General features: G+C 48.2%; 1 protein-coding gene across 1 annotated transcript; it reads left to right on the top strand.

Moving 5' to 3' along the window:
• The first annotated feature begins 17 nt into the window (after positions 1-17).
• Positions 18-27458, top strand: LOC129508244 (coiled-coil domain-containing protein 74B-like). Its single transcript, XM_055323253.1, has 10 exons — positions 18-121; positions 21350-21586; positions 21790-22214; positions 23495-23536; positions 24411-24623; positions 25477-25657; positions 26416-26590; positions 26664-26743; positions 26827-26898; positions 27050-27458. The coding sequence occupies exons 1-10, from the start codon at positions 18-20 to the stop codon at positions 27186-27188; spliced, it is 1668 nt and encodes a 555-aa protein (XP_055179228.1). The 3' UTR covers positions 27189-27458.

Below are 27458 nucleotides of genomic sequence, written 5' to 3'. Positions count from 1 at the left end.
GGGCCAAATCCAGACACATGGCCCGGGCCCTCTGGTGGCATTCAGCACAGGAAGCACAGCTGCATGATGTCCTGGACGCTTTGCTCGGCCTCCCGCCATCTGAGACTCGCCAGCCCCTTGGGTGAGTTGGGCACCTGCTGCCCGGAGCCCATGCTGTCCCACTGCCTTTCAAGACCAAATCCATCAGACCCCCAGGCGTCAGCCAGCCCCACCGCTGAGCCCAGGAGCTCAGGCTCTCATGCTCCATGTAAGTGACCAGGGACAGAGGTTCTGGATTCAGGAGGAATCTAGGTCTTTCCCTCTGATGTCCGAGAGTAGAGCAGACCCTCCGGATGCCCAGCCATCAGTGATAACCCTGACGTTATCAATAGAGGCGAGAGCGGACTCATGTAGCTCTCACTTTGAAAATTTAGCGAGCTTTTTTTGACTGTGAAAACCGGAATTCCTAGCATAGTTTTCTCAAAACATCTAGTGACCAAAATAGATCAAATTATTTCCCAACCTCTCCCTGAAGAATTCCTACTTTGTCCCAACTGATCTCCCAGCTATGAGAACAGGCAGTGACTTTAATATCCACGAGTCACCACTGTTTTTTTTTTTTTAATATTTGATTTATTTGAGAGAGAGTGGGTGTGCACACAAGCAGGGGGTGCGGGGAGAGAGAGAAGCAGACCCTCCAGTGGGCGGGCAGCCCGGCGTGGGGATCGATCCCAGGACCCTGAGATCGCGACCTGAGTCAAAACCAAGAGTCGGACAGTTACCCGACTGAGCCACCCAGGGACCCCTGTGAGTCACTACTGCCTTAAGTCAGAAGAACACAAGCCAGAGAAGGGAGCAATTGCTTTCCAGCAATCGCGTAAGGCTGGCACTCGGGAGAGCTGGGGCCCACCGCACCCAGCACCAATGGGCAGTGGGGGAGGTGAAGGTCAGTCAACTGGATGATCGCTTTCACTTTCTCCCTTCACCTGCCTCTAGCTGCGTTCACCTCTCAGAGAACAGCCTCTCGAGGGAGAATGGGACCTATGGGACCTGCCACACGGCACCCATGCCACCTGAGTGCTGACATGGCATTTCTCGCTGTGTACGCAAAAAGCACTTACTTCTTGTGATTCTCAGGTGAAAAGCGGCCCAAACCTCCTGGGTAACTGTGGACTTCCCACAATGGACACGTGCATCTTGTGGCTGACAGAACATGGTGGGGGCGGCTCGGACTCTGTGCATCTGAAATCTCATTGTTGAAGGTGCAGTAAAGTGGCTGAAGCGCGCCTCCTGCCTGGGATGGCCCCAGACAGCCTGGAACTTGCTTCCTGCGCCCTACCTTCCGGGTGGGAGGAGCGCTGTGTCCACCACACAGCCTGGCGCTCACTGCTCACGTGTGCAATCTGCTCCTCAGGCCCGGTCTCCAGAAGGTCGGCGTGGTCCACCTCCTTCCTCAGACAGCTGGACCCGGCCCGGAGACCATCCATGATCAGCTCCTCTAGGAGAGCTTGCCTTGCCTCCACTCCCCACCCCTGGCGTGGATTTAGTGCCCTCCTCAGTACTCATCACCACCATTCAGCAAATAAAAGTAAAGAGGGATTTCTTTTTTTTTTTAATCTTTTTTTTTTAATTATTTACGATAGTCACACACACACACACACACACACACAGAGGCAGAGACATAGGCAGAGGGAGAAGCAGGCTCCATGCAGGGAGCCCGACGTGGGATTCGATCCCGGGTCTCCAGGATCGCGCCCTGGGCCAAAGGCAGGCACTAAACTGCTGCGCCACCCAGGGATCCCCTAAAGAGAGATTTCTTTATCACTTGCTTGGTGCTGGACACTTTGAGGTGCTGGATAAATACTTCTATTTTTTTTAAAGATTTATTTATTTATTCATTCAGAGAGAGCGAAGAGAGAGGCAGAGACACAGGCAGAGGGAGAAGCAGGCTCCATGCGGGGAGCCCGATGTGGGACTCGATCCTGGGTCTCCAGGATCACACCCTGGGCTGCAGGCGGCGCTAAACCGCTGCGCCACCGGGGCTGCCCTGGATAAATACTTCTAAATGAATCTCCAGCCAGTTTGCTTCTTAGGGACAAATCTTACATTTTTACTCATCTTTCTGGCTCCAGTACCATGCAAATGCATAGCAGCTGACCAATGAATACATTCAACAAATAACTCTAATTTTTTTTGAAAGAGAGGCAGAGGGAGAGGGTGAGAGAGAAGCTCAAGGAGACTCCATGCACAGCACAGAGCTCCATCTCACCACCCTGAGATCATGACCTGAACCAAAATCAATAGTGGGATGCTTAACAGACTGAGCCACCCAGGCACCCCAACAATACTGTACCTATTAGGTACACATCCAGACCCTAACACCTCAGGAATCACAACGTGAGTGACTTGGGTGAGTTAATTTGTACGTGAGTAGAAAAGGATGGGGGAGGGGTGGACTCTTCACTCTAAGGTTGAACAAAAATCACTGGGGAAAAGCATGATCAGGGGGATCCCTGGATGGCTTAGCAGTTTGGCACCTGCCTTTGGCCCAGGGCGCGATCCTGGAGTCCCGGGATCGAGTCCCACGTCAGGCTCCGGGCATGGAGCCTGCTTCTCCCTCCTCCTGTGTCTCTGCCTCTCTCTCTCTCTCTATGTCTATAAAAAATAAATAAATAAATCTTAGAAAAAAAAAAAGCATGATCACTGCACTGGAAGGGACTCGTCCAATCATTCAGATCATAAACCCAGATAGAAGGCCTAAAAATCATAAAACTATTAGGAGAAAACAGAGAAGTAAATCTTCACAACTTTGCATTAGTCAATAGTATTTTAAATATGACACCGAAAGCATAAATATCAAAAGAAAAAGTAGATGAAATGGATTTTATCCAAATTTAAAAATTTGGTACTGAAAAAATGACACTTTCAAAGTGAAAAGACAGCCTACAGAATGGGAGAAACTATTTCCAAATCATATATCTGATAAAGCGCTTCTATTTAGAATACACAAGGAGTTCTTAAAATTGAACAAAAAGGTAAATAATCCAAAATAAAGATGGGTGAGGGACTTGAATAGATATTTCTCCAAAGAAGATATACAAATGGCCACTAAGCACAAGAAAAGACACTCAGCACTGGTAGTCATTAGGGAAATGCAAATCAAAACCATAAGAAGATACTACTTCACAGGCTCCAGGACAGCTATAATCAAAAAGACAATCATAAGAGTTGGTGACATGTGGAGAAGCTGGAGTGCTCACACTTTGCTGGTGAGAACATAAAATAGTACAATGTTTTTTGGCAATTCCTCAAAAAGGGAACATATGGCCCGGCAATTCTGCTCCTAGGCATATAACTGAAGAGAAATGAAAACACAAGTCCACACAAAAAGTATACACTAATGTTCAAGGCAGCGTTATTCACATTAGCCCCAAAGCAGAAATAACCCAAATGTCCACCAAGTGATGAATGGAGAAACAAAATGCAGTATATCCACACGTGGAATGTTATTTAGCCATAAAAAGGAACGAAGTACTAATACTACAATATAAGTACATCTTTTTTTCTTTTTCTAATTTATTTAGTAAACTCTATACTCAACGTGGGGCTCAAACTCACAACCTCAAGTTCAAGAGTCCCAAGCTCTACTTACTTAGCCAGCCAGGTGCCCATGAGTAAATCTTGAGAACATGATGCTAAGTGAAAGAAGCCACTCATGGGCAGCCCCAGTGGTGCAGCGATTTGGCGCCGCCTGCAGCCTGGGGTGTGATCCTGGAGGCCCGGGATCGAGTCCCATGTTGGGCTCCCTGCATGGAACCTGCTTCTCCCCCTGCCTGTGTCTCTACCTCTCTCTCTGTGTCTATGAATAAATTTTTTTCTAAAAAAAAAGAAGCCATTCACAAAAGACCACATATTTCTTTTCTTAATTTAAGGTATTATGTATTTATTTGAGAGAGAGAGAGAAAGAGAGAGCGCGCACAAGCAGGGGGGAGGGGAGAGAGAGAGGGAAAAGCAGACTTCTTGCTGAGCAGGGAGCCTAATGTGGGGCTCAATCCCAGGACCCTGGGATCACGACCTGAGCCAAAGGCAGATGCTTAACTGGCTCTGACCCCCCTGTGAGATTTTATTCCTATGGAATGTCCAGAAGACAGACCTCTGGAGACAGAAAACAGGTTACTGGTTACTCAGGACTGGTCCAAAGGCGATGAGGAGGGACAGTTAATGGGCACAGATTTTCTTTGGAAGAACAAAAATGTTCCAAAATTAGATTCTTGGCCAGATCAGCCAAAAGAGCAAGCAAATCTTGATCTTGGGGTTGTGAGTTCAACCCCTATGTAGGGTACGGAGATTACTTAAATAAAAACTTTAAAAAATTTAAAAACTTTAAAACAATTTAAAAAATTGTTTATGGGGGTCTGGGTGGCTCAGTTGTTTGAGCGCCCAATTCTTGATTTCGGCTCAGGTCATGATCTCAGGGCCCTGGGATCGAGCCTTGTGTTGGGCTCCATGATCAGCAGGGAGGCTGCCTGAATTTTGTCTCTCCTTCTTACTCTCCACCCACCCCCCGATGCTTGCTATCATCTATCTATCATCTATCTATCTATCTATCTATCTATCTATCTATCTATCTATCATCTATCTATCTATCATCTATCGATCGATCTAAAATCTTTAAAAGATTGTTTTAAAATCATTAAAATTAGATTATAATAATGTTTGCACAACTTTGCGAATATACAAAAAAATTGAATAGACTTTTAAGTGGATGAACTGTAGGTATGTGAATTATATCTCAGTAAAACTATTTTTTAAACTATGGAACAAGTCAAATCCTAGGTGTTTTAACTCTGAGATTGTACTTTGTGAATTTTATCGTACAGAAATCTTGGAGTGTTCCTTTTTACTTCATTCAACAAGTATCCAGGTACCCTAGCAAGTGCTGGGATATGATGGTGAACAATATTGGACCCCGTATCCAGCCTCCAAAAGTTCAGAGTCAGAAAGATAAATATGAAAGTGAAACTTTGCTAAATGCTCCAAAAGTAGATACACTTAAGCAAATAATAGGAAGATCTGACCCAACCGTGGAGGTCAGAAAGCCCCATTTTTTCCCTCAAGTATGACTGACCTAAGGTTTGAAGGAAGAGTATGTCTCATTTCGCTGAAGAAAGGGGGGATGTGTTTTAGGTAGAAGACGCAGGCCAAGGTGGCCTAAGAGGGAGCGTGAGGGGCAGAGAGAACGAGAGGAAGCCTGGAGCAAACCAAGAGGTAGAGAGGAGCTGCCTTACACAGACCCTAAAGCCAATGTTAGCACCTTGGTGTTCATCTCTGGAGCACCGGGAAGCTAATTTTTAGTTTTATGAGGGGGCTAATGCCATCGAACATTAGTTTGAAGAGATCGCTCTGCCTCCTGACTCTTTCCTGGGGCCTTTTGTTTGCCAGGGTGCGCACAGCGTCCGTCGCAGGAAGTAGAGCGTGTGCTACACTGAGTACCACTGGGGACCCACTGAGCACCCGAGCTGGGCCAGGGGCAGCAGCAGAAGCAGAAGGAGGCGGTCGTGGTGGAGGAAGGTGAACTGCTGCTGATTTGCAGGGAGTTTTATTTCTTTCTCATGAACACAGCCTTTGGAATACTTTTGAAGATGTTAATATACTTATTTTGTAGTCTTTTCCTGTTGCTCTATTAGCTCTGTTTCCTGGTGTGTTCATTCTTTTTATTGCCTTTCTACTTTCATGGCGTGTTTCCTCAAATACGGGGTGATTCTCTGTATTTCTGTGTTTTTAAGGATCCTTATTTGTGGATGCAGCTTGCTGACAACAACTCTGGGGGAGAAGGCAATATTCTAATGTTAGAGAAGTGATGCTGGTAGGTTACAGATAAGGGGTTTGTCAGCCATCAGGGCACTTACTGACCTCTCCATCCCTAGCCAAGCTGTTCTAAGAGCACTGCCCTAACTAATCACCCAGGTATTCTCCCTGGAGCCTCTCAAGGCACGTTTTATCCCCCTTGGGAATATACATCTTCCAATTTTTTTTTAAGATTTGTATTTATTTATTCATGAGAGACACACAGAGAGAGTCACAGACACAGGCAGAGGGAGAAGCAGGCTCCCTGCAGGGAGCCCGATGTGGGACTCGATCCCAGGACCCCGGGATCACTCCCTGAGCCAAAGGCAGACACTCAACCGCTGAGGCACCCAGGCATCCCTACATCCTCTGCTTTTGCAGAAGTTCTCGCACACCTATTTTGGATAAGGTTCCTTCCAGACTCATTTCTGTATAAATGTGACGCTGCCTGCTTTTTCTCTTTCACTAATTTCTCTGTTTCTAGTGTGTTGGTGACACTCTCCCATTTTCCAGTGCATTGGTAGCTTAGTGAAGTACTGCTAATCCTTGAACAACACTGGTTTGAACTTTGTGGGTCCACTTATATGTGGATTTTTTTTATAAATACCGCACAGTGAATGTATAATATCTTCCTTATGATTTCTTTCTTAAAGATTTTATTTATAAGTAAGATCTACACCCAATGTAGGGCTCGAACTCACCACCCCAAGACCAAGAGTCACATGCTCTCCTGACTGAGCCAGGCAGGCGCCCCTTCCTCATGATTTTCCTACGAACATGTTTGTTATTTACTTTATTGTAAGAATACAGTATGTAATATATATAACTAATACATACATTTTTTTAAACATAGGTTATGATATATATATCACAAGAAATGTGTTTATGTGACTATATTATCAGTAAGACTTCCCGTCAAGAGTAGGATATGAGTGGGGTGCCCGGCTGGCTCAGTCGGTAGAGCATGCAACTCTTGATATCGGGGTTGTAAGTTTGACCCTCACATTTAGTGTAGAGTTTACTTAAAAATAAAATCTTTTAGGATGCCTGGGTGGCTCAGCAGTTGAGTGTCTGCCTTCGGCCCAGGGCGTGATCCTGGAGTCCCAGGATCGAGTTCTGTGTCAGGCTCCCTGCATGGAGCCTGCTTCTCCCTCTGCCTGTGTCTCTGCCTCTCTCTCTCTCTCTCTCTCTCTCTCTCTCTCTCTCTCTCTGTGTGTGTGTGTGTGTGTTTCTCATGAATAAATAAAATCTTAAAAAAAAATGTTAGGGACTCCTGGGTGGCTCGGTTGGGTGAGCGTCAGACTCTTAGTTTCAGCTGAGGTTGTGATCTCAGGGTTGTGAGGTGGAGCCCCCTCCATGCTCAGTGTGGAGTCTGCTTCAGACTCTCCTTCTCCCTCTGCCCCTCCCCACTGCACGTTCTCCCTCTCTGTCTCTCTCTCCCAAATAAATAAATAAAGAGTGTCACACTCTGCAGTAAATCAAATGGCACCAAAAAGAAAACATTCCACTAAAAATAACATGTGCCACAGGAATTATACTGATGGACCTTTGTAGACAGATTTCTTTGCAACATTGGCCTTTAATATTCTCCAGGATAAAGCTGTTTCTTCTGTGTCGATGCTCTGGGGATACAGGCTCACAGTGAAGAACTTGTGCAGCTGCTTGAGCCGATTCAATGATCTTTTTGCAGTGGCGGGGGCGGGGTGTGTGTGCTCTTTCACCTGCATTAGCCACACGCACACACGCGCGTGCGCACACACACACGTGTTCACCCACATGCATCTTTTGTGTCATCAAAAATATAATCTGGGGCAGCCCGGGGGCTCAGCGGTTTAGCGCCGCCTTCGGCCCAGGGCCTGATCCTGGAGACCTGGGGTAGAGTCCCGCGCCGGGCTCCCTCCATGGAGCCTGTTTCTCCCTCTGCCTGTGTCTCTGCCTCTCTCCCTCTGTGTCTCTCATAAATAAATAAATAAATATTTTAAAAAATATATATATATATATATAATCCAATCTGTAAAAATACACATGGCCTAACAACTTCACCCTCTTCCCACAGGGGACCTAAAGCATCTTGTCCTGTATTTTAGCCTAGATGAATCCCTGCAATCTAGGGAACTAGGACTATGGCAACCATGTAATTTCTCATCCAAGTGAGACCACTTTGAGAATAAAAGTAGCTGCTGCTGTACTTACCCCCAGGAAGCAGGCATAAACTGGGACTGTTTCAGACAAAGCAGGATGTGGGGCCACCCTGAAACAAGACCCAGTGCCTTTCCAGCCTCTGAGGACAAGAGTCCAGTGTGCATGATACATACCCTCCCCGGTGTCAGCAGGAAGACGGATGGAGAACAGATGTGTGTGTACAGTGCTGCCTACTTATTTATTTTTTATAAAAGAATGTCAAATGGGAAAATTGCCACTATCTTTTCAGCCATATCTCGGGCTTGTCGCCTGGAGGTAGCTTTCTTATCTTTCATTCCTTTGTATTCAGGTAACGTGTTTAGAGATCTCCTGCATTATTTCCCGGCATCCTTGAAATAAATCCTGCCAGGCTAGTGTTATTACGTTTCCAATTTACTGAGAAAACAAGGTAAGTTTAAAAAAAGAAGTAAGTTTAAAAAAAAAATCTCTGAGGCGCTGGGTGGCTCAGCAGTTGAATATCTGCCTTTGGCTCAGGGTGTGATCTCGGGGTCCCGGGATCCAGTCCCATGTTGGGCTCCCTGCCGGAGGCCTGCTTCTCCCTCTGCCTATGTCTCTGTCCCTCTCTCTGTCTCTCTCATGAATAAATAAATAAAACTTTAAAAAAGAAATCTCTGGGGCGTCTGGGTGGCTCAGTCGATTAAGCATCTGCCGTCAGGGAGTCTGCTTCTCCCTCTACCCCTCCAGGCCCTCTGCTCATTCTCTCTCTCAAATAAAATATTTTTAAAAACATAATATGGTGGGAAAACCCATATATTATTGTTGTGCATATTTTCATTTCTCTAACCTTTTAGTGTAATGTTTAATGTTTTCTCATGTCAATCCATCCTTTGTGTTGTGAATTGCCTAATTATCCTTGCCCACTTTTTTCTACTACGGTGTTTATTTTTTCTTACATTTTCCTCTGAAGTCTGATTTTTATTTATTTTTTTATCAAAGCAATAGAAAAGTCAAATAGTAAAGGCAAATACCTTATGATTTCACTCATTTGTGGAATTTAAGAAACAAAAGAAGTGAACAAAGGAAAAAAGAGACAAAAAACAGACTCTTAAATACAAAGAACAAACTGGTGGTCACTAGAGGGAGGGGGATGGGGGGATCGGTGAACTAGCTGAAGGGGATTAAGAATACACTTTTTGGGGTGGCTCCATGGCTTAGTGGTTTAGTGCTGCCTTCAGCCCAGGGTGTGATCCTGGAGACCTGGGATCGAGTCCCGCGTCAGGCTCCCTGCATGGAGCCTGCTTCTCCCTCTGCCTTTGTCTCTGACTCTCTCTTTCTGTTTCTAATAAATAAATAAATAAGATCTTTAAAAAAAATACACTTCTTGTAATGAGCACTGAGTAGCGTATAAGATTGTTGAATCACTATATTGTATATCTAAAGCTAATATAATACTGTATGTTAATTATATTGGAATTTTAATTAAAAAATTTTTTTAATTAAAAAAAGAGTCAAATAGTCCCCTCAGATTATAGGGAAAAAATAGCAGTCCAGCCTTCTGCAAGCAATCCTTTCAACTCTTTCAACTCTTTCTTCTGATATTTATCTCCATATTTATTTTATTTTATTTTATTTTATTTTTATTTTTTAAAAGATTTTATTTATTTATTTGAAAGACAGTGAGAGGGAAGGGAGAAGCAGACTCCCTGTTGAGCCAAGAGCCTGATGCAGGGCTTGATCCCAGGATCCTGGGATCATGACCTGAGCTGAAGGCAGCCACTTAACCGACTGAGCCACCCAGGTGCCCCTATTTTATTTTTTTAACGTAATCTCTAACCCCATCATGGGGCTCAAACTCATGACCCTGAGATCAAGAGTTGCATGCTCTGCAAACTGAGCCAGCCAGGCATCCCTGTCTCTATATTTCTTTCTTTTTTTTTTTTTAAAGGACAGTTTGCCTTATTCTTTTTTTTTTTTAAGATTTATTTATTTATGATAGAGACAGAGAGAGAGAGAGAGAGGCAGAGACACAGGCAGAGGGAGAAGCAGGCTCCATACTGGGAGCCCGACGTGGGACTCGATCCCGGGACTCCAGGATCACGCCCTGGGCCAAAGGCAAGTGCCAAACCGCTGAGCCACCCAGGGATCCCCCTGTCTCTTTATTTCTAAATAATGTTCTTTAATATCTAGTTCTTCCTTAATTTAAATATTCTTTTTTTTTTTAAATTTTTTTTTTTTTATTTATTTATGATAGTCACACAGAATGAGAGAGAGAAGGGCAGAGACATAGGCAGAGGGAGAAGCAGGCTCCATGCACCGGGAGCCCGACGTGGGATTCGATCCCGGGTCTCCAGGATCGCGCCCTGAGCCAAAGGCAGGCGCTAAACCGCTGCGCCACCCAGGGATCCCAATTTAAATATTCTTTACAGACCTTTTGATGGAACATTAGAAATTATCACTCTTAAAAAAAACTATCACCCTTACAAAAATATCCACTCACCTCCTCATCTCCCCCTAAACTCCCACAGGACACTCTCCTCCAGTGTGTCATAATTTTTGGTGAAATTGATATTTAGTATTGACATTACTGGGATGATGTAAACACTGTTCACTGATGAGCTGTGTTTATAGCACAATTGTATTCCCTTCTTATATATGTTGTTCTTCCAGGAGTTAGTCATTGGTCCACCAATGACTCTCAATGGTTCATTTGCTTCATTTTCTTTTTTTTTTAATTTTTATTTATTTATGATAGTCACACAGAGAGAGAGAGAGAGAGAGAGAGGCGGAGACACAGGCAGAGGGAGAAGCAGGCTCCATGCACCAGGAGCCCGACGTGGGACTCAATCCCGGGTCTCCAGGATCGCGCCCTGGGCCAAAGGCAGGCGCTAAACCGCTGCGCCACCCAGGGATCCCATTTGCTTCATTTTCTAAGTACTATTACTAAATCTTCCTAAAGTTTCCCATAGAATGGAAGGATGCCCCAATGTAAACAAACACATCAGATGAACTGCTGACTCCATTTCCTTTACCCCTTGGCCACTCCCTTCTGTAGCTTTCAGTCCTCATGCCCAGTCTGGCTAACCTGGTCTCCAGGCCTCTTGCACCATGGCCATGCTAGGATTCCCTCCACCATCAACCCTTAAATTCTTGGCACCTCTCTCCTGCATTGGCTTCCTTGTTTTCTAGATTCTCTTTCTGTTTCTTGTTTTTGTTTGATTATTTTCCCATTTCCTTTTTTTTAAGATTTTATTCATTTATTCATGAGAGACACAGAGAAAGAGGCAGAGACAAAGGCAGAGGGCGAAGTGGGCTCCCTGTGAGGAGCCCGATGTGGGACTCAATCCAAGGACCCCAGGATCTTGTCCAGAGCTGAAGGCAGAGGCTCAACCACTGAGCCACCCAGGTGTCTCTTCCCTCCATTTGCTAATTTTGATGTTGCATATCCTCTAGTTAGCACCCTGGGAAAAATGGACAAAAAAGTAAAATTTTGAAAGTTTGCATGTCTAAAAATGTCTTTATTTTACCCTATCGAACACTCGTTGGGCTGGATAGAGAATTCTAACCTGGATATCAATTTCCCTTCAAATTTTGAAGGCTTTGCTCTATTCTAGCTTCTTTTTTTTTTTTTTTAAGATTTTATTTATTTCTTCATGAGGGACACACAGAGAGAGCAGAGACACAGGCAGAGGGAGAAGCAGGCTCCATGCAGGGAGCCCGATGTGGGACTCAATCCCGGGTCTCCAGGATCACACCCTGGACCGATGGCGGCGCTGAATTGCTGAGCCACCCGAGCTGCCCTTTTTTCTAGTTTCCAGTGTGGCCGCTGATATATTCAGTGCCGTGCTGATTTCTTGTTCTTTGTAAGCAATCTGTTCTTTTCTCAGGAAGATTTTTAAATATTGCATCTGTTGGGACCGTTATGTATTCTGCATGTGAAAGGAATTTAATATAGAATTAGGAACTTCCATGAGTGTTGGAAGAGCCGAAGGAGCAGAGGTCATGGGAGCTGTCTCCAAGCGCAAAGGAGCTATGCTAAAGATCTCAGCCTGAAGCACTGGGGTTCTTCAGAATCTCTGAGAAGCTTCTACTGATCATCTGAGAATTCAGTGATAGAGAGTGCCCCAGGAAGCCGCTGTGAATCTCTTGTTTAACCACACACTTGCCTGTGACTGATTCGCAGTCTTCCAAATCTCATACAACTTCCTCTCTGGCCTACTCTACTCCAAAACCATATGGGAGGGGAGCCTGGATGGCTCAGTTGGTTAAGCGTCTGACTCTTGGTTTCTGCTCAGGTCATGGTCTCAGGGTTCTGAGATTGAGCCCCGCGTCGGGCTCCGTGCTAAGCACAGAGTGTGCTTGTCCCTCCCTGCCCCCTCTCTCATAAATAAATAAAATCTTAAAAAAAAAAAAAAAAAACATGGGAAAGGAGATTCTGGAAAATATAGTTCTAATTAGCCTTAAAAATGAATGGTGGTGGAGCTAACAACCAGCCCAGCACAATCTACCCCTTGGCCAGCTCAGCATCCAAACAACTCCTTTTTTACATTTCACTTCCTAGTAAAGATATTCAGAACACCATGTTTCCACGTTGTATGATTCACCTATCCTTCCTACAGCCACATCCAAAGAGGAAACCAAAGTTTCCCTTTATCTATCTCTGAAAGATGTTCCTTTATTTTCTGATTCTGCTATCCTTTATTTGTTTTAAGATTTTATTTATTCATAAGAGACACACAGAGAGAGGCAGAGGCACAGGCAGAGGGAGAAGCAGGCTCCATGCGGGGAGCCCAATGTGGGACTCGATCCGCAGGACTCCAGCATCACGCCCTGAGTCGGAAGGCAGACGCTTAACCGCTGAGCCACCCAGGCGTCCCTGTGACCTAGATATTTATTCCTGAAGTTTCTATGCCTTACATGGTCCTGCCTGTTTTAGGTTTGCTAGAGTTTTCCATAACTTTTGCCACGGATTGCGGGAGTACTAAGTAAGATTACCACGAGAACCTCCTGGGTGCTAGGTATTCTTCTCTGTCCCCATTGTGGAGTAGCAAACCAGTTTACTCTTGATCACCAAGACCAGTACAGCAACCCTCTTCTTTGCCTGGCAAAGTCACCAGGTGGCAGTCTCAGCTTCCTGTTCAGTGGAACCAGTGTGTCCCTTCCCATCCCTGGAAACTAAGACCTCTAAACCAGCAGGACCCAAAGTTGTGGGGATGGGAAGCCAAAACTTTGTTGTAGGTCAGATTAGTCACAGTGAAAGGAGCTACTCCCCTTTCTACCCCTGGATTCCTGACATCTTTGGATATCTTTCCTATGGGGAAATTTCACTATACATTAGTCCCTGCTTCAGAGCATGCCCTGCATCTCACAGCACATCATGCCAGCTCCACAAAGTGATTCCACCCCGCTGGCACCATACCCAAATCTTCAAAAGTCTAATCCACCATACTATCGGGCAAGCTTTAGAGTGATGGGAAACATAGTGAGACGGGTGAATGTCAAACAGAGGCATTGGCAACATGCCAATGGCTTTCACATGCCCACGGCCACACTTCATTTGCTGTAAAGTAAGGTAAAACCAAAAATGAAGGTGTAAGATTACACATATAAATAAGAGAGGAAGTAAGAACAACAATAGGATCGCATTAGAACGTGGTATTGGTGACATAAGTGAGTTAAATCCTCATCTATTTAGAACAGGGAGCTGGTGAATGTGGCTCATTTTGATAAATCAAGAAATGGTAGCTAAGCACATCATGGAAAGCTATGGAGAAGAAAGAGCCCCCAGATATGTGGTGTTTATGTCTGGGGAGTTGTGAGTAGTGGCAGGGAAGGCGAAGACTTTCTGTAACAGATTTTTTTTTTTTTTTAAGTAGGCTCCACGGCTAGAATGGAGCTCAGTGTGGGAGCTTGAACTCACAACCCTGAGATCAAGATCTGAGCTGAGATCAAGAGTCAAATGCTTAATCGACTTAGCCACCCAGGCGCCCATCTGTAACAGTAGATTTTTTAAAAAAGCTTTTATTTATTTATTCATGAGAGACAGGGGAGGGGGCAGAGACCCAGGCAGAGGGAGAAGCAGGCTCCATGCAGAGAGCTCAATGCGGGACTCGATCCGGGACTCCAGGATCACGCCCTGGGCCAAAGGCAGGTGCTCAACTGCTGGGCCACCCAGGTGTCCCTGTAATAGTAGATTTTAAAAGATCTTTTTTATCTATTAATTTTACTAAAGGAATATATAAATTTAAAAGGAAAAAGGATAAAATGAACACCATCTGGCTTGCTTGTCTCTTAGGAAAAGCACCCTTGAAGACATTATCCATTCTATTCAATAAATCAATGTTTCGCATTCAAACAACCAAAATGCTAAATCCCTCCAATTTGGCCCCAAAGAAATTTGTTTCTGAAGAGGAATGTGTTTGTTTCCTTTGCCAGATAAGGAAAACTCTGTTCCACAATGACTTTCCCTTTTGCCTTGTTAAAAAAAAATGTAATGTTAAATCGGTCAACTGTTTGTGTTGCTTGTGTTGCTTTAATAAGAAGTAACTTTTCTCAGGTGCTTGATACCATTTCTTTTATAGCTTCTCTTGAACATAATTTCATTCATTTGTTCCTCAATCACTTTATGGGGTTAAATTTTATCTGTTATTATATTATTTGCCTCTTAACATGTAGGAATCAGTAATGTATTCTACATATTATTTTTTTCTCTGTTATATATGTTGCAAATATTTTTTCTAAGTGTTATTTGTCTTTTAATTTTGAGGCACAGGAAATTTTTATAAAGTCAGAATTATCAGTCTTTTTGTTATGGTTTCTGTATTTCGGATCTCATTTAAGAAGATCTTCCCTAACTGAAGGTTAAAAACCATTTAAAAATATTTTATGCATTCTGTACTATAAATTTCCCTCTGTGAGGTGCTTTAACTGCATCCCTCAAGTTCCATTAAGTTGTATTTTCATTTTCCTTTTTTTTTGTATTTTCATTTTCATTTATTTCAAAATAACTTAAAAGTCTCACTCGAGACTTCTTTGTTGACCAGTGTGTCATTTAGAAGAAAGCTGTTTCATCTCCAAGTATTTTGTATTTTCCAGCTATCTTTCTGTTACTGATCTGTTGTTTAATTCCTTTGTGGTCTGAAGGCATACATTGTATGATTTCTATCCTTTTAAGTTTGTAAAGGAGTATTTTTTATTTTTTTATTTTTTTAAAGATTTTATTTATTCATGGGAGACACACAGAGAGAGAGGCAGAGACACAGGCAGAGGGAGAACCAGGCTCCATGCAGGGAGCCTGACGTGGGACTCGATCCCTAGTCTCCAGGATCAGGACCTGGGCTGAAGGCGGCACTAAATCGCTGAGCCACCAGGGCTGCCCTGTAAAGGAGTATTTTTTAAAGATTTTTTAAAAGTTTATTTATTTGAGAGACAGCGAGAGAGTGAGAGTGAACATGTGCAGGCATGAGCAGCGGGGAGGGGCAGAGGGAGAGGGAGAAGCAGACACCCTGTTGAGCAGGGAGCCCGACGCGGGACTCGATCCCAGGACCCCAGGATCATGACCTGAGCTAAAGCCAGATGCTAAACCGACTGAGCCACCCAGGTGCCCCATTAAGGAGTATTTTATAGCCCAGAATGGGGTCTATCTTGGTGAATGTTAGATATAAACTTGAGAAGAATGAGTATATGCTGTTGTTGGATGAGGTATCCTATCAGTGTCAGTGAGCTGATTTATGGTGCTGTTGAGTTCAACTACATCCTTACTAACTTTCCGCCTGCTGGATCTGTCTACTACTGATAGGCATTGAAATCTCCAACCAGAAGAGTGGGCTCATTGACTTCTCCTTGAGGTTCTTTCTAGTTTTTGCCTCACCTATTTTGCTGTCCTATTGTTAGGCTCATACATATTAAAGATTGGCATTGTTACCAAACCCCAAGTTCAGTTGCCCATCACCGGAAAGGCCAATACTCAAGAGATGAGGTTTGTTTTTGTTCTTCAAGAGTTGTGATTGGAAAGGAATATGAGCTTTATTCAAGAGGCTGGCCACCTGGGGAGAAGGTGGACTCTTGTCCAAAGGTCAATTCCGACTTCTCTGCTTGATCCAGAGATTTTGAAAGGGGTTTTTATCAGTTACTGGAGGGCAAGTGGTCTGTGACATTTCTTTGAGTCTATGCAGCCTTGATGATGTCGGCTACAGAGTTATCTCGGTGCTCTGAGGTTGTGCAAGGTCTGGTTCCTTGGTACCTAGGGGTTGTGCAACAGTACTCTGTTCTCTCTGCAAAGGAGGGCAAGGTCTACCGATGTGCAAAGGGAGGTCAGTAAGGTCATGCGTATGACCTTTAAAAGGAAAAAAACCGGGCAGCCTGGGTGGCTCAGTGGTTTAGTGACACCTTCGGCCCAGGGCATGATCCTGGAGACCCGGAATCGGATCCCACGTCGGGCTCCCGGTGCATGGAGTCTGCTTCTCCCTCTGCCTGTGTCTCTGCCTCTCTCTCTCTCTCTCTGTTTCTCATGAATAAATAAAATCGTAAAAAAAAATAAAAGGAAAAAAAACATTTCTCTAAAAGACTGCTGTGCTAATGAGAAAGGTAAGGGGGCTTCAAACAGACTTGCTGACCTCTGTGGCCTGGGAATGTCCCCTGTTCTGGTCCCTTATTCCCCAAGGCCAGTGGTCCACAAATCTCAAAGAAAATAAATTAGTTCTGTTAGGGACCAAAGGCTTTAAGTCAGCAAGCACCCAGTGTGCTAACCGTAAGACTTGCTGGAGTACTGTTATAATAACTCTTCTTGGAGAATTGACTCCTTTTTTTTTTTATAGATTTTATTTATGGGATGCCTGGGTAGCTCAGCGGTTGAGCATCTGCCTTCAGCTCGGAGAGACCCAGAGAGAGAGGCAGAGACACAGGCAGAGGGAGAAGCAGGCTGCCTGTGGGGATCCCGATGTGGGACTCGATCCTAGGACCCCAGGATCACGAGCTGAGCCAAAGGCAGACAGATGCTCAACTGCTGAGCCACCCAAGTGCCCCCCAAATTCTCTTTAGAATAACACCATACCAGGACACCTGGGTGGCTCAGCGGTTGAGCATCTGCCTTCGGCTCAGGGCGTGGTCCTGGAGTCCCGGGATTGAGTCCCACATCAGGCTCCCTGCATGGAGCCTGCTTCTCTCTCTGCCTGTGTGTCTGCCTCTCTGTGTGTCTCTCATGAATACATTAAAAAATTAAATCTTTAAAAAAAAAGAATAACACCATACCACTTCATGGTAGTTCAAGACTTGAGAATATTTCCAATTTCTCCCTCCCATCACTGATAATATTGCTGTCCTTCATTTCACTTATTGATAAGCTATAATTACCAAATGCATCGTTGCTATGATGAAACAAACGGTTATCTGTTAGATTAATTAAGAGTATGAAAAAGAGGGATCCCTGGGTGGCGCAGCGGTTTGGCGCCTGCCTTTGGCCCAGGGCGCGATCCTGGAGACCCGGGATCGGATCCCACGTCGGGCTCCCGGTGCATGGAGCCTGCTTCTCCCTCTGCCTGTGTCTCTGCCTCTCTCTCTCTGTGACTATCATAAATAAAAATTAAAAAAAAAAATTAAAAAAAAATTAAGAGTATGAAAAAGAAGGGGCGCCTGGCTGGCTCAGTTGGTGGCGCATGTGACTCTTGATCTTGGGGGTCATGAGTTTGAGCCCCACGTTGTGTGTGGAAGCACTTAAAAAATACAAAAATAAAGTCTTAAGAATATGAAAAAGAATTTTTTTTTTACCTTCATGTATTCCTTCTCTAAAGAGCTCTTTTCTTTATGTAGAGACATTTCTCACCTACGTCATTTCTCTCCTTTCTGAAGAATTTCTTTTAACATTTCTTACAAAGCAGAGCTACTGGCAACAAAGCTTCTCAATCTTTGTTTGTCTGAAAAAGTCTTTATTATTTCTCCTTCACTTTGAAAGGAAAATGTAGCTTGATCCAGTACTCCAGGTTTGTGGTTTTTTTCTTTCAACATGGAATATCATCTTCCGCTCTCTTACCACTTGCATGGTTTCTGAGGAGAGGTCCAATGTAATTCTATCTTTGCTTCTTTACAGATGAGGGTTTGTTTTCTTCTCCTTGGGTTCTTTCAAGATTTTCTCTCTCTTAATTTTCTTCAGTTGGAGTATGATATCCCTGAGACTAGATTTTTTGTGTTTATTCTGTCCACTGAGCTTTCTGGATCTGTAATCTGTTGTCTTTCATTATTTTTTTAAATTATCAGTCATTATGGCTTTAAATATTTCTTTTGTACTTTTCTCTCTTCAACTTCTGCTATTCCCAGTATGCATATGCTACACCTTTTGTAATAATCACAGAATTTGTGGATATTCTGTTCTTTTTCATTCACGCTTCTCTTTACATTTCAGTTTTGGCAGTTTCTCTTGACATATCTTTAAGCCGATTGATTCTTTTCTTGGCCATTTCCAGTCTACTGATGAGCCCATCAAAGGCATTCTTCATTTATTATTATTACTTTTTAAGATTTTCATTCATCTATTTGGGGGAGGAGGAGGGAGGAGGAGAGAAAACACGAGCAGGGGCAGGGGCAGAGGGAGAAGCAGACTCCTCACTGAGCAGGGCCCCCAACAGGGGATCATGGCCTGAGCTGAAGGCAGACTGAGCCATCCAGGCACCCCCTTCACTTCTGTTACAGTGTTTTTGATTTCTCACATTTCGTTTTTATTCTTAGAGTTTCCATCTCTCTGCTTACATTACCCACCTGTTCTTTCATATTGTCTACTTTTCCCATTAGAGTCATTAACATATTCATTATAGTTTTTTAAAATTTCCAATCTGGAGGCACTTGGGTGGCTCAGTCAGTTAAGCCTTCTGCTCAGGTCATGATCCCAGAGTCTGGGGATCGAGCCCCCGCATCAGGCTTTCTACTCAGCGGTGAATCTGCTTCTCCATCTCTCTCTGTGATTTTTCTGGTTCTCACTCTCTCTCTCAAATAAATAAATAAAATCTTTAAAAAATTCCCACTATGGTAATTCCAACATCTCTACCAGATCCAAGTCTAGTTCTGACGCTTGCTGTCTCTTCAAACTTCCTCTTTTACTATGCCCTGTAATTTTTTTTGTTGAAAGTTGGACATGATGCAACTCTGTTTGTGTGGAAAAAACTGAGGTAAACAGACCTTTAGTGTGAAATTCTATATTTATCTTGCTAGGGTTTAGTTCATGTTTGCTGTTTGCTCTAGCCATAGGTGTCAGAGGCAAAATATTCCTCTGGTGCCCTCATTTTGTCTTCCTTGTTATCCTTGGCTTTTCCTAGAAACTTCTTAAATTGGGTCTGAGATGGGCATTTCTTTCACTTGTATCTCATTTTTACACAGGAGCCCCACTGATGTGGAAGGTGTGGAGAGAGGGGATGGCTAAAGGGTGCTAGAGATGTGTTTCTTTTCCTCCAGGTCCGGTTTGGCATTTGGGGCCACCCTTTTTTCTTTTTTTCCTTTTTTTCTTTTGAAGGCAAGTCATGTAAAGAGGAACAGAATACTCTGAACAATATTTCAGATTGGCTCCTTCACCCTTCTCCTGCTGGGATCACAAGGGGATTTCCCCCCCATTCTTCCCCGTGAGAATCTGGAGGACGCCTGAAGGTTAAAGTCACAAAGGTGTGAGGGCCTCTTAAGATTGGACCCCCCCCCCAACCTTGAACTTTTTTTTTTAAACTTTCAACCTTGTCCACTCTGAGCCACATCAGCAATTTGTCAATTAGTTTATATTTTCCTCCCCCAGCAGTGGTTCCTACAGAGTCTTCTGCTCCAGTGAGTTGCAATTCTGTTTCCATCTGCCTGTGGCCCCAATTTGGGGGCAGTAGTTTGTCCTGTGATCTCAGTTCTCTGATGGATCCAGGGAGAGTTGTTGCTTTTCAGCTTGGTCAGCTATTTTCTTTCTTTCTTGGAGAGAGAGAGATAGAGAGAGAGAGAACGCACAGGCAGTGGGAGCTGCAGAGGGAGAGGGAGAAGCAAGCTTCCTGCTGAGCATGGAACCCAACGAGTGGCTCAATCCCAGGGCCCGGGGATCATGACCTGAGTGGAAGGCAGATACTTAACCGGCTGATCCACCCAGGCACCCAGGTCAGCTATTTTTTTTTTTTTTCCTGTGTGGATGGAAGTGATGATTTCCAATGGCTGTCCAGGAAACCAGAAGTCCAGATACATTTGTAATTCTGAGATTTCCTTTTCCCCCTCAATACTTTGTCAATCATTTAAAAAATTCTCCATGATTTTGGGCAGCCCAGGTGGCTCAGCGGATTAGTGCCACCTTCAGCCCAGGGCCTGATCCTGGAGACCCAGGATAGAGTCCCACGACGAGCTCCCTGCATGGAGCCTGCTTCTCCCTCCGCCTGCCTCTCTGCCTCTCTGCCTCTCTCCTCTCTGTGTTCTCATGAATAAATATATAAAATATTAAAAATAAAAAATTCTCCACGATTTCAATTACTACAGTCATCTTTTTTCTGTAGATTTTAAAATTTATTATAAAGTACTTTCCTATAAATTTTATTATCTAGAATTATTGGCAGATCTATTCCTGTTGATAGAATCTGAATTTTTTCTTTTCTTTCTTTTGAATTTTTTCTCTTGACTCAGTCACATTTGTCTGTTTCTTTGCATGCCCATTATTTATTATTGTATATCAGGCATCATGGATGATGTGACACAGAGACTCTGGGTTCTGTTATAATTCTCTGAAGAGGGACGCCTGGGGGCTCAGCAGTTGAGGGCCTGCCTTCGGCCCAGGGCCTGATCCTGGTGTCCCGGGACCGAGTCCCACGTCGGCTCCCTGCACGGAGCCTGCTTCTCCCTCTGCCTGTGTCTCTGCCCCCCCCCCCCCCCGTCTCTCATGAATAAATAAAATCTTTAGAAAAGAAAAAAGAGATGTCTGGGTTGCTCAGTGGTTGAGCATCTGCCTTTGGCTCAGGGTTTATCCCGGATCCGGGATCGAGTCCTGCACTGGGCTCCCTGCACGGAGCCCGCTTCTCCCTCTGCCTGTGTCTCTGCCTCTCTCTCTCTCTCTGTCTCTCTTGAATAAATACATAAAATCTTTAAAAAATAATTCTCTTAAGTGTTGAGTTTTGTTCTCTAGGTGGCTGAATTATTGGAACATCACCAAATACTTGTGGAGGCTGGACTTTGAGTTTTGTGAGGGCGGATATATTTTGATGTTGCCCTGAGTTCTAGAGCAAGTGTCCCTTCTAGAACATAGTCTCCATTCCCAAGGTGTGGCCCGTTTGGGGTTTAGAAGGAAAACTGAGGCATTTACAAAGAAAACCAGGCTCCTCTGTCAGACTCCAAGCTGGGTCTCCGCTGGGGCTGGTAGCAAGTGACTCTCTTCTTGGCTTTGGCCTTCCAGCTCTTTGCGTTTCCCCGGACTCCGCGGGGCAGCTGAGGCCAGCCGCAGACCTCCAGTTTACAGCTTCAGCTCCTCGGCCGCCGAGGCTCCCAGCCTCCCAGGGTCGCCCCACCCCCCACCCCCGTCTCCAGCTGCGGCGGCCCTCGTCCTCCGTCCCCTCAGCCAGGGCGCGCTCAGGGGAGAGCGGCCCTTCTTCGGGGAGCTGCCTTCCGCCACTTTCCGGCTGCTTGCTCTCCGGTGCGTTCGTCTGTTCCGTCCGCGTTTCATAAGCAGAGGGTTCTAGCGTTACTGGAAGTGGAAACTCTGCCTCTTTGACTGTTGCACCTGTGATCCGTGGCATCTGTTCAGGAAGTGACCCAAACAAGCGTACAAAAGCGGACAGTACGACCTTCTGTAAAAGAGGACGGCCGTCGGACCTCAAGTCACAGGAGGCCTTTTAGGTCCGGGTACTTGGTGCAGGCCCCGCCCCCGCGGACGCCCCGCCCCCGCGGACGCCCGCCCCCGCGGACGCCCCGCCCCGGCGCTCGCGCTCGTTTCCACGGCGACGCGGCGCCAGGCCCGGGCAGCCCAGCCACAGAGTGGGCGTGCGGCGGCGGCGGCTACATGAGCGTCGGGGCGACCGCGGGGCAGCGGCCCCCCAGCTCGGGGACCTCGGGCTCCCGGGGCGCGTCGCGCCCGCGCCCGCGCCCGCGCCCGCCCGCGGCCCTGCAGCCCCCCAGCCAGCACGGCGCTCAGGCTGGGCTCAGCGAGGCGCAGAAGCGGGTCCTGGACCTGGAGAAGAGCCTGCAGTTTCTGCAGCAGCAGCACTCCGACACGCTGGTCAGGCTCCACGAGGAGATCGAGTACCTCAAGCGGGAGAACAAGGGTGAGTCCCGGCGCCCGGGGCCCCAGGCAGACGCGGCCCTGCCGCCCCCGGTGCCTCCGCACAGAGACACGCGTGGGCTCTGGAACAGGGCAGCAAGCCCCCCTCGGGTCCCGCCACGCGGGCGCGGACTCCTTGCCCCCACCGGCCGCAGCCCGGGTCGTAGTGCGGGGCGCCGGGCCGACCCACCTCCGGCCCACCCTCCGGCGGGCAGCCTGCTTGTGGCATTTCCCACAGGAGGCCCTGGCACAGGCTGTCTCTAAGCAAGGCAGGCCCGCCTCTTGTAAAACAGTTTTTTGTTTTTAATTCTAAAGAGGGAGCGCTCGCCCCAGCTCCCAAGCAGAGGGAGCGGCAGGCAGGGGGAGGGGGAGCAGCAGACTCCCCACCGCGCAGAGAGCCTGATGTGGGGGCTCCATCTCAGGACAGGACCCTGGGATCATGATCTGAGCTAAAGGCAGATGCTTAACTGAGTCACCCAGGGGCCCCTAAAAAAGCTCTTTATGGACATTGAGTATATGGCTCAATGATTTTCTCAAGCTAAAGGCACCGGAATCAAAGGCAGACATCTCAGCCCCATCCAGCCCCTCCCCAACATCTGCCGGGCCCATGTGTCTCCTCAGGCCCAGCCTTCCTAACTTTGTGCGCCTGGTGGCTCCTCACCACCTGGGCTAGGCCTGAAGTGGAATTTGAGGCCTTTTACTCTGCTTCCCTGTCTCTTCTCCCTTATATTTTAGCTGGAACTCCTCCCCCGATACACCTAGTCCTGCCTCAGTTTCTCCCCACCTTTCTCCTGCTGCCATTACATGGAGTGCTAAGTATGAGATCAAGGGGTATCCGTTATGTCAGGCCTCCCCCTCTTGACATAAGGAATCTCGAATCCCACCTGTCCCTCCCTGAAGCCTAGGCTGGGTGTGGCCAGCCCATGGCCTGGGTGTCACTTGATCATTGCTCTGACCACATCTGCTCATCCATGGCTAGGGGCTCCTGGAGGGTTGGGTTATCCTGGAGCTGGGGCCCCACCTAGCAGAGGGTGCCTGACAGATGTCATGGGCAGACGGATGGACTTCCGGCAAGGCTCATACCCAAGGGCTCTGGCTCAGGGTGGCTGTCACCTTAGGGTACCCAGGGCAAAGTCTTGGCCCATGGGCAGGGTCTTGACTGCCAAGGTCAGGTGTGAAGTCTCTCAGGGGTTCAGCAGGAAGGGTGTGCACAGGGCAGAGTAGACCTCTTCTCTCAAGGTGGCAGCAGCTTCAAAAATGACCAGAGCATGTGTTTGCTTTCAGATCTTCATTACAAGCTAATAATGAATCAGAAGCCAAAGAAAGGTAAGAATGAGGCCCTCGAGTGCCTGATGGGAAGTTCCTGATGTCGGGAGCAGCCCCTCCAGAGTGCTTGTGTCCACCCAGGTAGATGTACTGCCTGTGTGCTATCCCAGTGGGAAGGGGCCCCGGGGGATCTGGACGGATGCCACTGCCCCCAGCCATGGTTTGGGTGTTCACCCAAGCACAGCAGGTGGGGCTCTCAGAGGTCCCAGGGCCTGAGGTCTGCACAGTAGGGAAGCAGGCAGAGAGCTAGGGGTGGGGCTACCCAGATCCTTCCACCTCCGAGCCTTGCTGCTCTGGATTATTTTACTTGGATTGCTGCTGTGGCAGGCCCCAGGCTGTCACTGAAACGCTGGCAAGCACTGGGCAGCCCCAGCCCCGTGCCTCTGGTCCATCACTTCCTGGCACGGATGGCTCTGGGCACAGTCCTTCCGAGGTGACCAGAAAGGCTGGGGAAGGAAGTGGCGACGCAGAAACCTATAGCCACTTACCAAGGCCCTTCCTCATCCGGACAGTATCCCACTTGGCCTGTCCTCAGCCCAGCCGGGGGAGACTCAGGCTGTCTTGGGCCTGCTCTCCCCACTTCCCTTTGGGGCCAAGTCTGAGTGGTGCTAGCCTGGAATGCCCCAGTCTTGGGCTCTCTTCCTAGGAGACACAGAGAATGGGGTGGTAGCCCTCCTCTGACAGGGCTAGAGCAGTTCCAGGGAGCTGTCCTCAGCAAGTGGCAGGGCCCGTTAGTGGTCCCAGTCCTGCGGTGCCAGTGGTGCCCAGTGGGATGTCAGAAGAGGTCATCCTCCTTCAGGGCCTGCTTCTTTGGGCCCAAGCCCACTGCTTTCTGGATGGCCCTTCAAAAAAAATCACCTCTCCCCCACCCTAGCTCTGCCTCACCAGAGCGGGGGGTGGGTTCTGCGTGAACACACAGGCCAGCAGAGCCAGGGGAGGGGAAGGGCCGCAAAGTGGTCTGGGGGCACCAGGATGGAAGTGGCACTCCTGCCGTCCCCAGCTGACCCTGTGCGAGAATCTCCCACAAGCAGCTTTTCCAACTCCAGCTTTCGGTCCATCAAGTCCGTCTCAAATTCGACGTTGTCAGGTGAGCATGCCGGCACCTTCCATGAGCTCAGTGTCACGGGAGGGGCGCATGCCCCATGGGGGCCCTGGGCACTGAAAACCCCTAGCAGTCTTCTGCTGGACAAACAGCCTGGGAGCACCTCTGCCAGGCCCTGTGGACTCAGGGGTTAAGGGATGGCTGAAGGGAGCCAAGGAGGCTGACCCAGGAGCCAGAGTGGGCTGAGGCGGGGTGTGACAGGACTGCGGTCTGGCCAGAGAGAGGCTACAAAAACTCGGCAGGCTTGGCTACCAAGGGAGTGAGTGTCGACATGGGGCACAAGGTCCTATGGCAGATACACCCCAAAACACAGAGGGGCCCCTGAGCCTCCCTCAGTGGTCGTCCGGAGAGTGGCGGCACACAGGTGGCCTAACGGAAGCCCTGTTCGTGTCCCCCCCAAGCAGGCTCCCGAGGGAGCCCATCACCCCTCTCCCCACTCTGCCTTCTGAGGTCAGGCGTCCTGACAGGAGCAGCCCCAGCTCTTTCTGCAGGGCAAGAAACCTGTGCAGGTCAGGTCCTAGACCTCTCATTCAGTGTCATTTTGCCCAAAATGGGGTGCTGCTTCAGAGTCCGGTAACATCTGTGGGGCCACCCCCGGCCCTGGCCTTCCCGAGGCCTGGGAGCCTGACCTGGTCTAGGTGCGGGGGGCCTGCTTCTATAACAGCCAGCAGGCACCACCCACAGGCCCTCAGGCCTCCCCTTTGGGTCTCCCAGCAACCCCCCACTGGGGGCTCGGTTTTCTCTCCTTTACAAGGGAAAACTGAGGGAGGGGGCGGGTACTCCTGGGGCACACACAGATGATCCTGAGGACTCAGGTTCTGGTGCTTGATGCCCACAGTGACTGCCCTGGCTGCAGCCAACTCTCAAGGCAAGGCCCGGCCCCAGCTCGCCTCCTCCAAGAAGCGGGACTCAAAAGCTAATGTTCCCCAGAAGATGGACCTGGAAGAGGAGAGCCCAGCTGCTGCCCTGCTGCACAACGGCAAGCTGGACAAAGGCCCAGGGATGCAGGGGCCGGCCAAGTAAGGGCTCGCCTGGACCCCATGGGAGGAAGTGCACATTCCGCAACCAGCCAGCCGCTCTGCCCTTCCAAATGGGCCAGTATCCTGAGTGAAGGCATACTCGCTCCAGGCTTGCCCATCTGGTGGGCACTGCCTTCCCCCTCTCCCTTGGGAGTCTGCAGGGTCCCTGTGCTGCCCTGAGCCCACACGATGGTGCCAGCAGCAGCCCTGAAACCATTTTCTTACAAAAACGAGACAAACTCACTTGGCTTTTCACCAAGAGAACAGTAGGTCGGGTTCTTGGGCTCACCCTGGCAAGTGTGCTTGGCCTCTGCAAGGCACAGGGAGCCAGCAGGCTGGAGCAAGACCAGGGCTGACATCTGAGTTTCTGGGACTTCCCTGGAGCGCAGCAAGGAGCCTGGACTTTGCATCCAAAATGGAGACCCCGTTGCCCCATGGGTAGTACAACCTGCAGGGCAGGCTTCCTTAGATGCACCCCGTCCTTAGATTCTCGCTCAACCAGTCCCGCAGATGTGGGGTCAGGATTGAGGGCAGCGGCGCAGCTTGAGAAGGGAGGAGGGGATGGGCCCAGGTCTCAGCTGGCACTGGAGCCCCCCAGTGGTGCCAGGGGCACCTCGGTCAGCAGAAGGGAACCAGGCCCCGAGAAGGCGGTGTGGACACCAGCCTCACACTGGTGTGGGTGCTGCCCGGAAGAGAGGTGGTAGGTGGTGAGACCAATCCTGGAGGCTGGCTCTGAGCTGCTGCAGTGACTGTTCCAGAGATGAAGTGGAGACCTTCAGTGCAGTGGCCACCTCCGCAGTAGGTGGCCAGCACAGGGGCAAGCAGCCCCCCATGATGGGCCTGCCGCCATACCTGCGCAAGCCCACCACGCTTCAGCAGTATGAGGTGGTTATCCGCCAGCTGTGGAACGCCAACCTCCTACAGGCCCAAGAGGTGAGGCTCGGGCCGCGGGGCCCCAGTGCCTCTGCGGGTCCTGCCCACTGCCCCTCTTCTCCCTGCCTTCCAGTTGCAGCACCTCAAGACCCTCCTGGAAGGGAAGCAGAGGCCCAAGGCTGCCCCAGAGGAGGCTGGGCCCAGCTCTCCGAAGTGAGTGACCCGGCGCGGCCCCAACCCCATCCCATCCCATCCCGATTTGCTTCTCTGGGGCTCACTGCTGACTCCTTCCCCAGGGACCAGGAGGCCCCTCATCTGGGAGCCATGCAACTCCCCAAGGTCCCCACCAAGGGCGTCCCCATGAAATGGTGAGTCCCGGCAGGGGGAGGGTGGGGTGGCCTCTGAGCCCAGTATGGCAGGGGCTGGGCCAGCCCAGGGCCTCACCTGGGGCTGCACTGCCAGCCACGGCTCAGCTCCTGCCCCGAGGGCACCTGCAGTGACATCCCTCTGCCCTAACAGCCTGATTCTAAGCCCGATGCCCGTGGCAGAGCGCTCCGTGCTGCCCACACTGAAGCAGAACCTGAAGAGCAGCTTCGCTGAGCGGCAGAAAAGGCTGCAGGTGGTGCGGAGCCGGCGGCTGCACCACTCGGTGCTCTGAGGCCAGCGGCACGGTGTGCGTCTGTGCGGCAGGTCATGGCCAAGCCCGTGACCCCAGCTGGAGACGCTAACCCTCTCTGCATAGCACTACCAAAGACTTCTAATGTGTTTAGGCCAAGCGAAATTCCAGATAAAACTCATGGCAGCTAAAGGACTTGGTCTCGGAACTGAGAAACTGTTTAGTTCCGTGCTCAGTATTTTGCTATTCTGTGTTTATATGAAAACATGTTATGAGATTCCTATTACCCTACCTGTTGAAGACTGATATATA

The sequence above is a fragment of the Nyctereutes procyonoides genome, unplaced genomic scaffold (assembly GCF_905146905.1).
Source record: "Nyctereutes procyonoides isolate TBG_1078 unplaced genomic scaffold, NYPRO_anot_genome, whole genome shotgun sequence".
Classification (NCBI taxonomy): domain Eukaryota; kingdom Metazoa; phylum Chordata; class Mammalia; order Carnivora; family Canidae; genus Nyctereutes; species Nyctereutes procyonoides.
The sequence above is the reverse complement of the archived record's forward strand: the minus strand, read 5'-3'. Positions and strand labels throughout refer to the sequence as shown.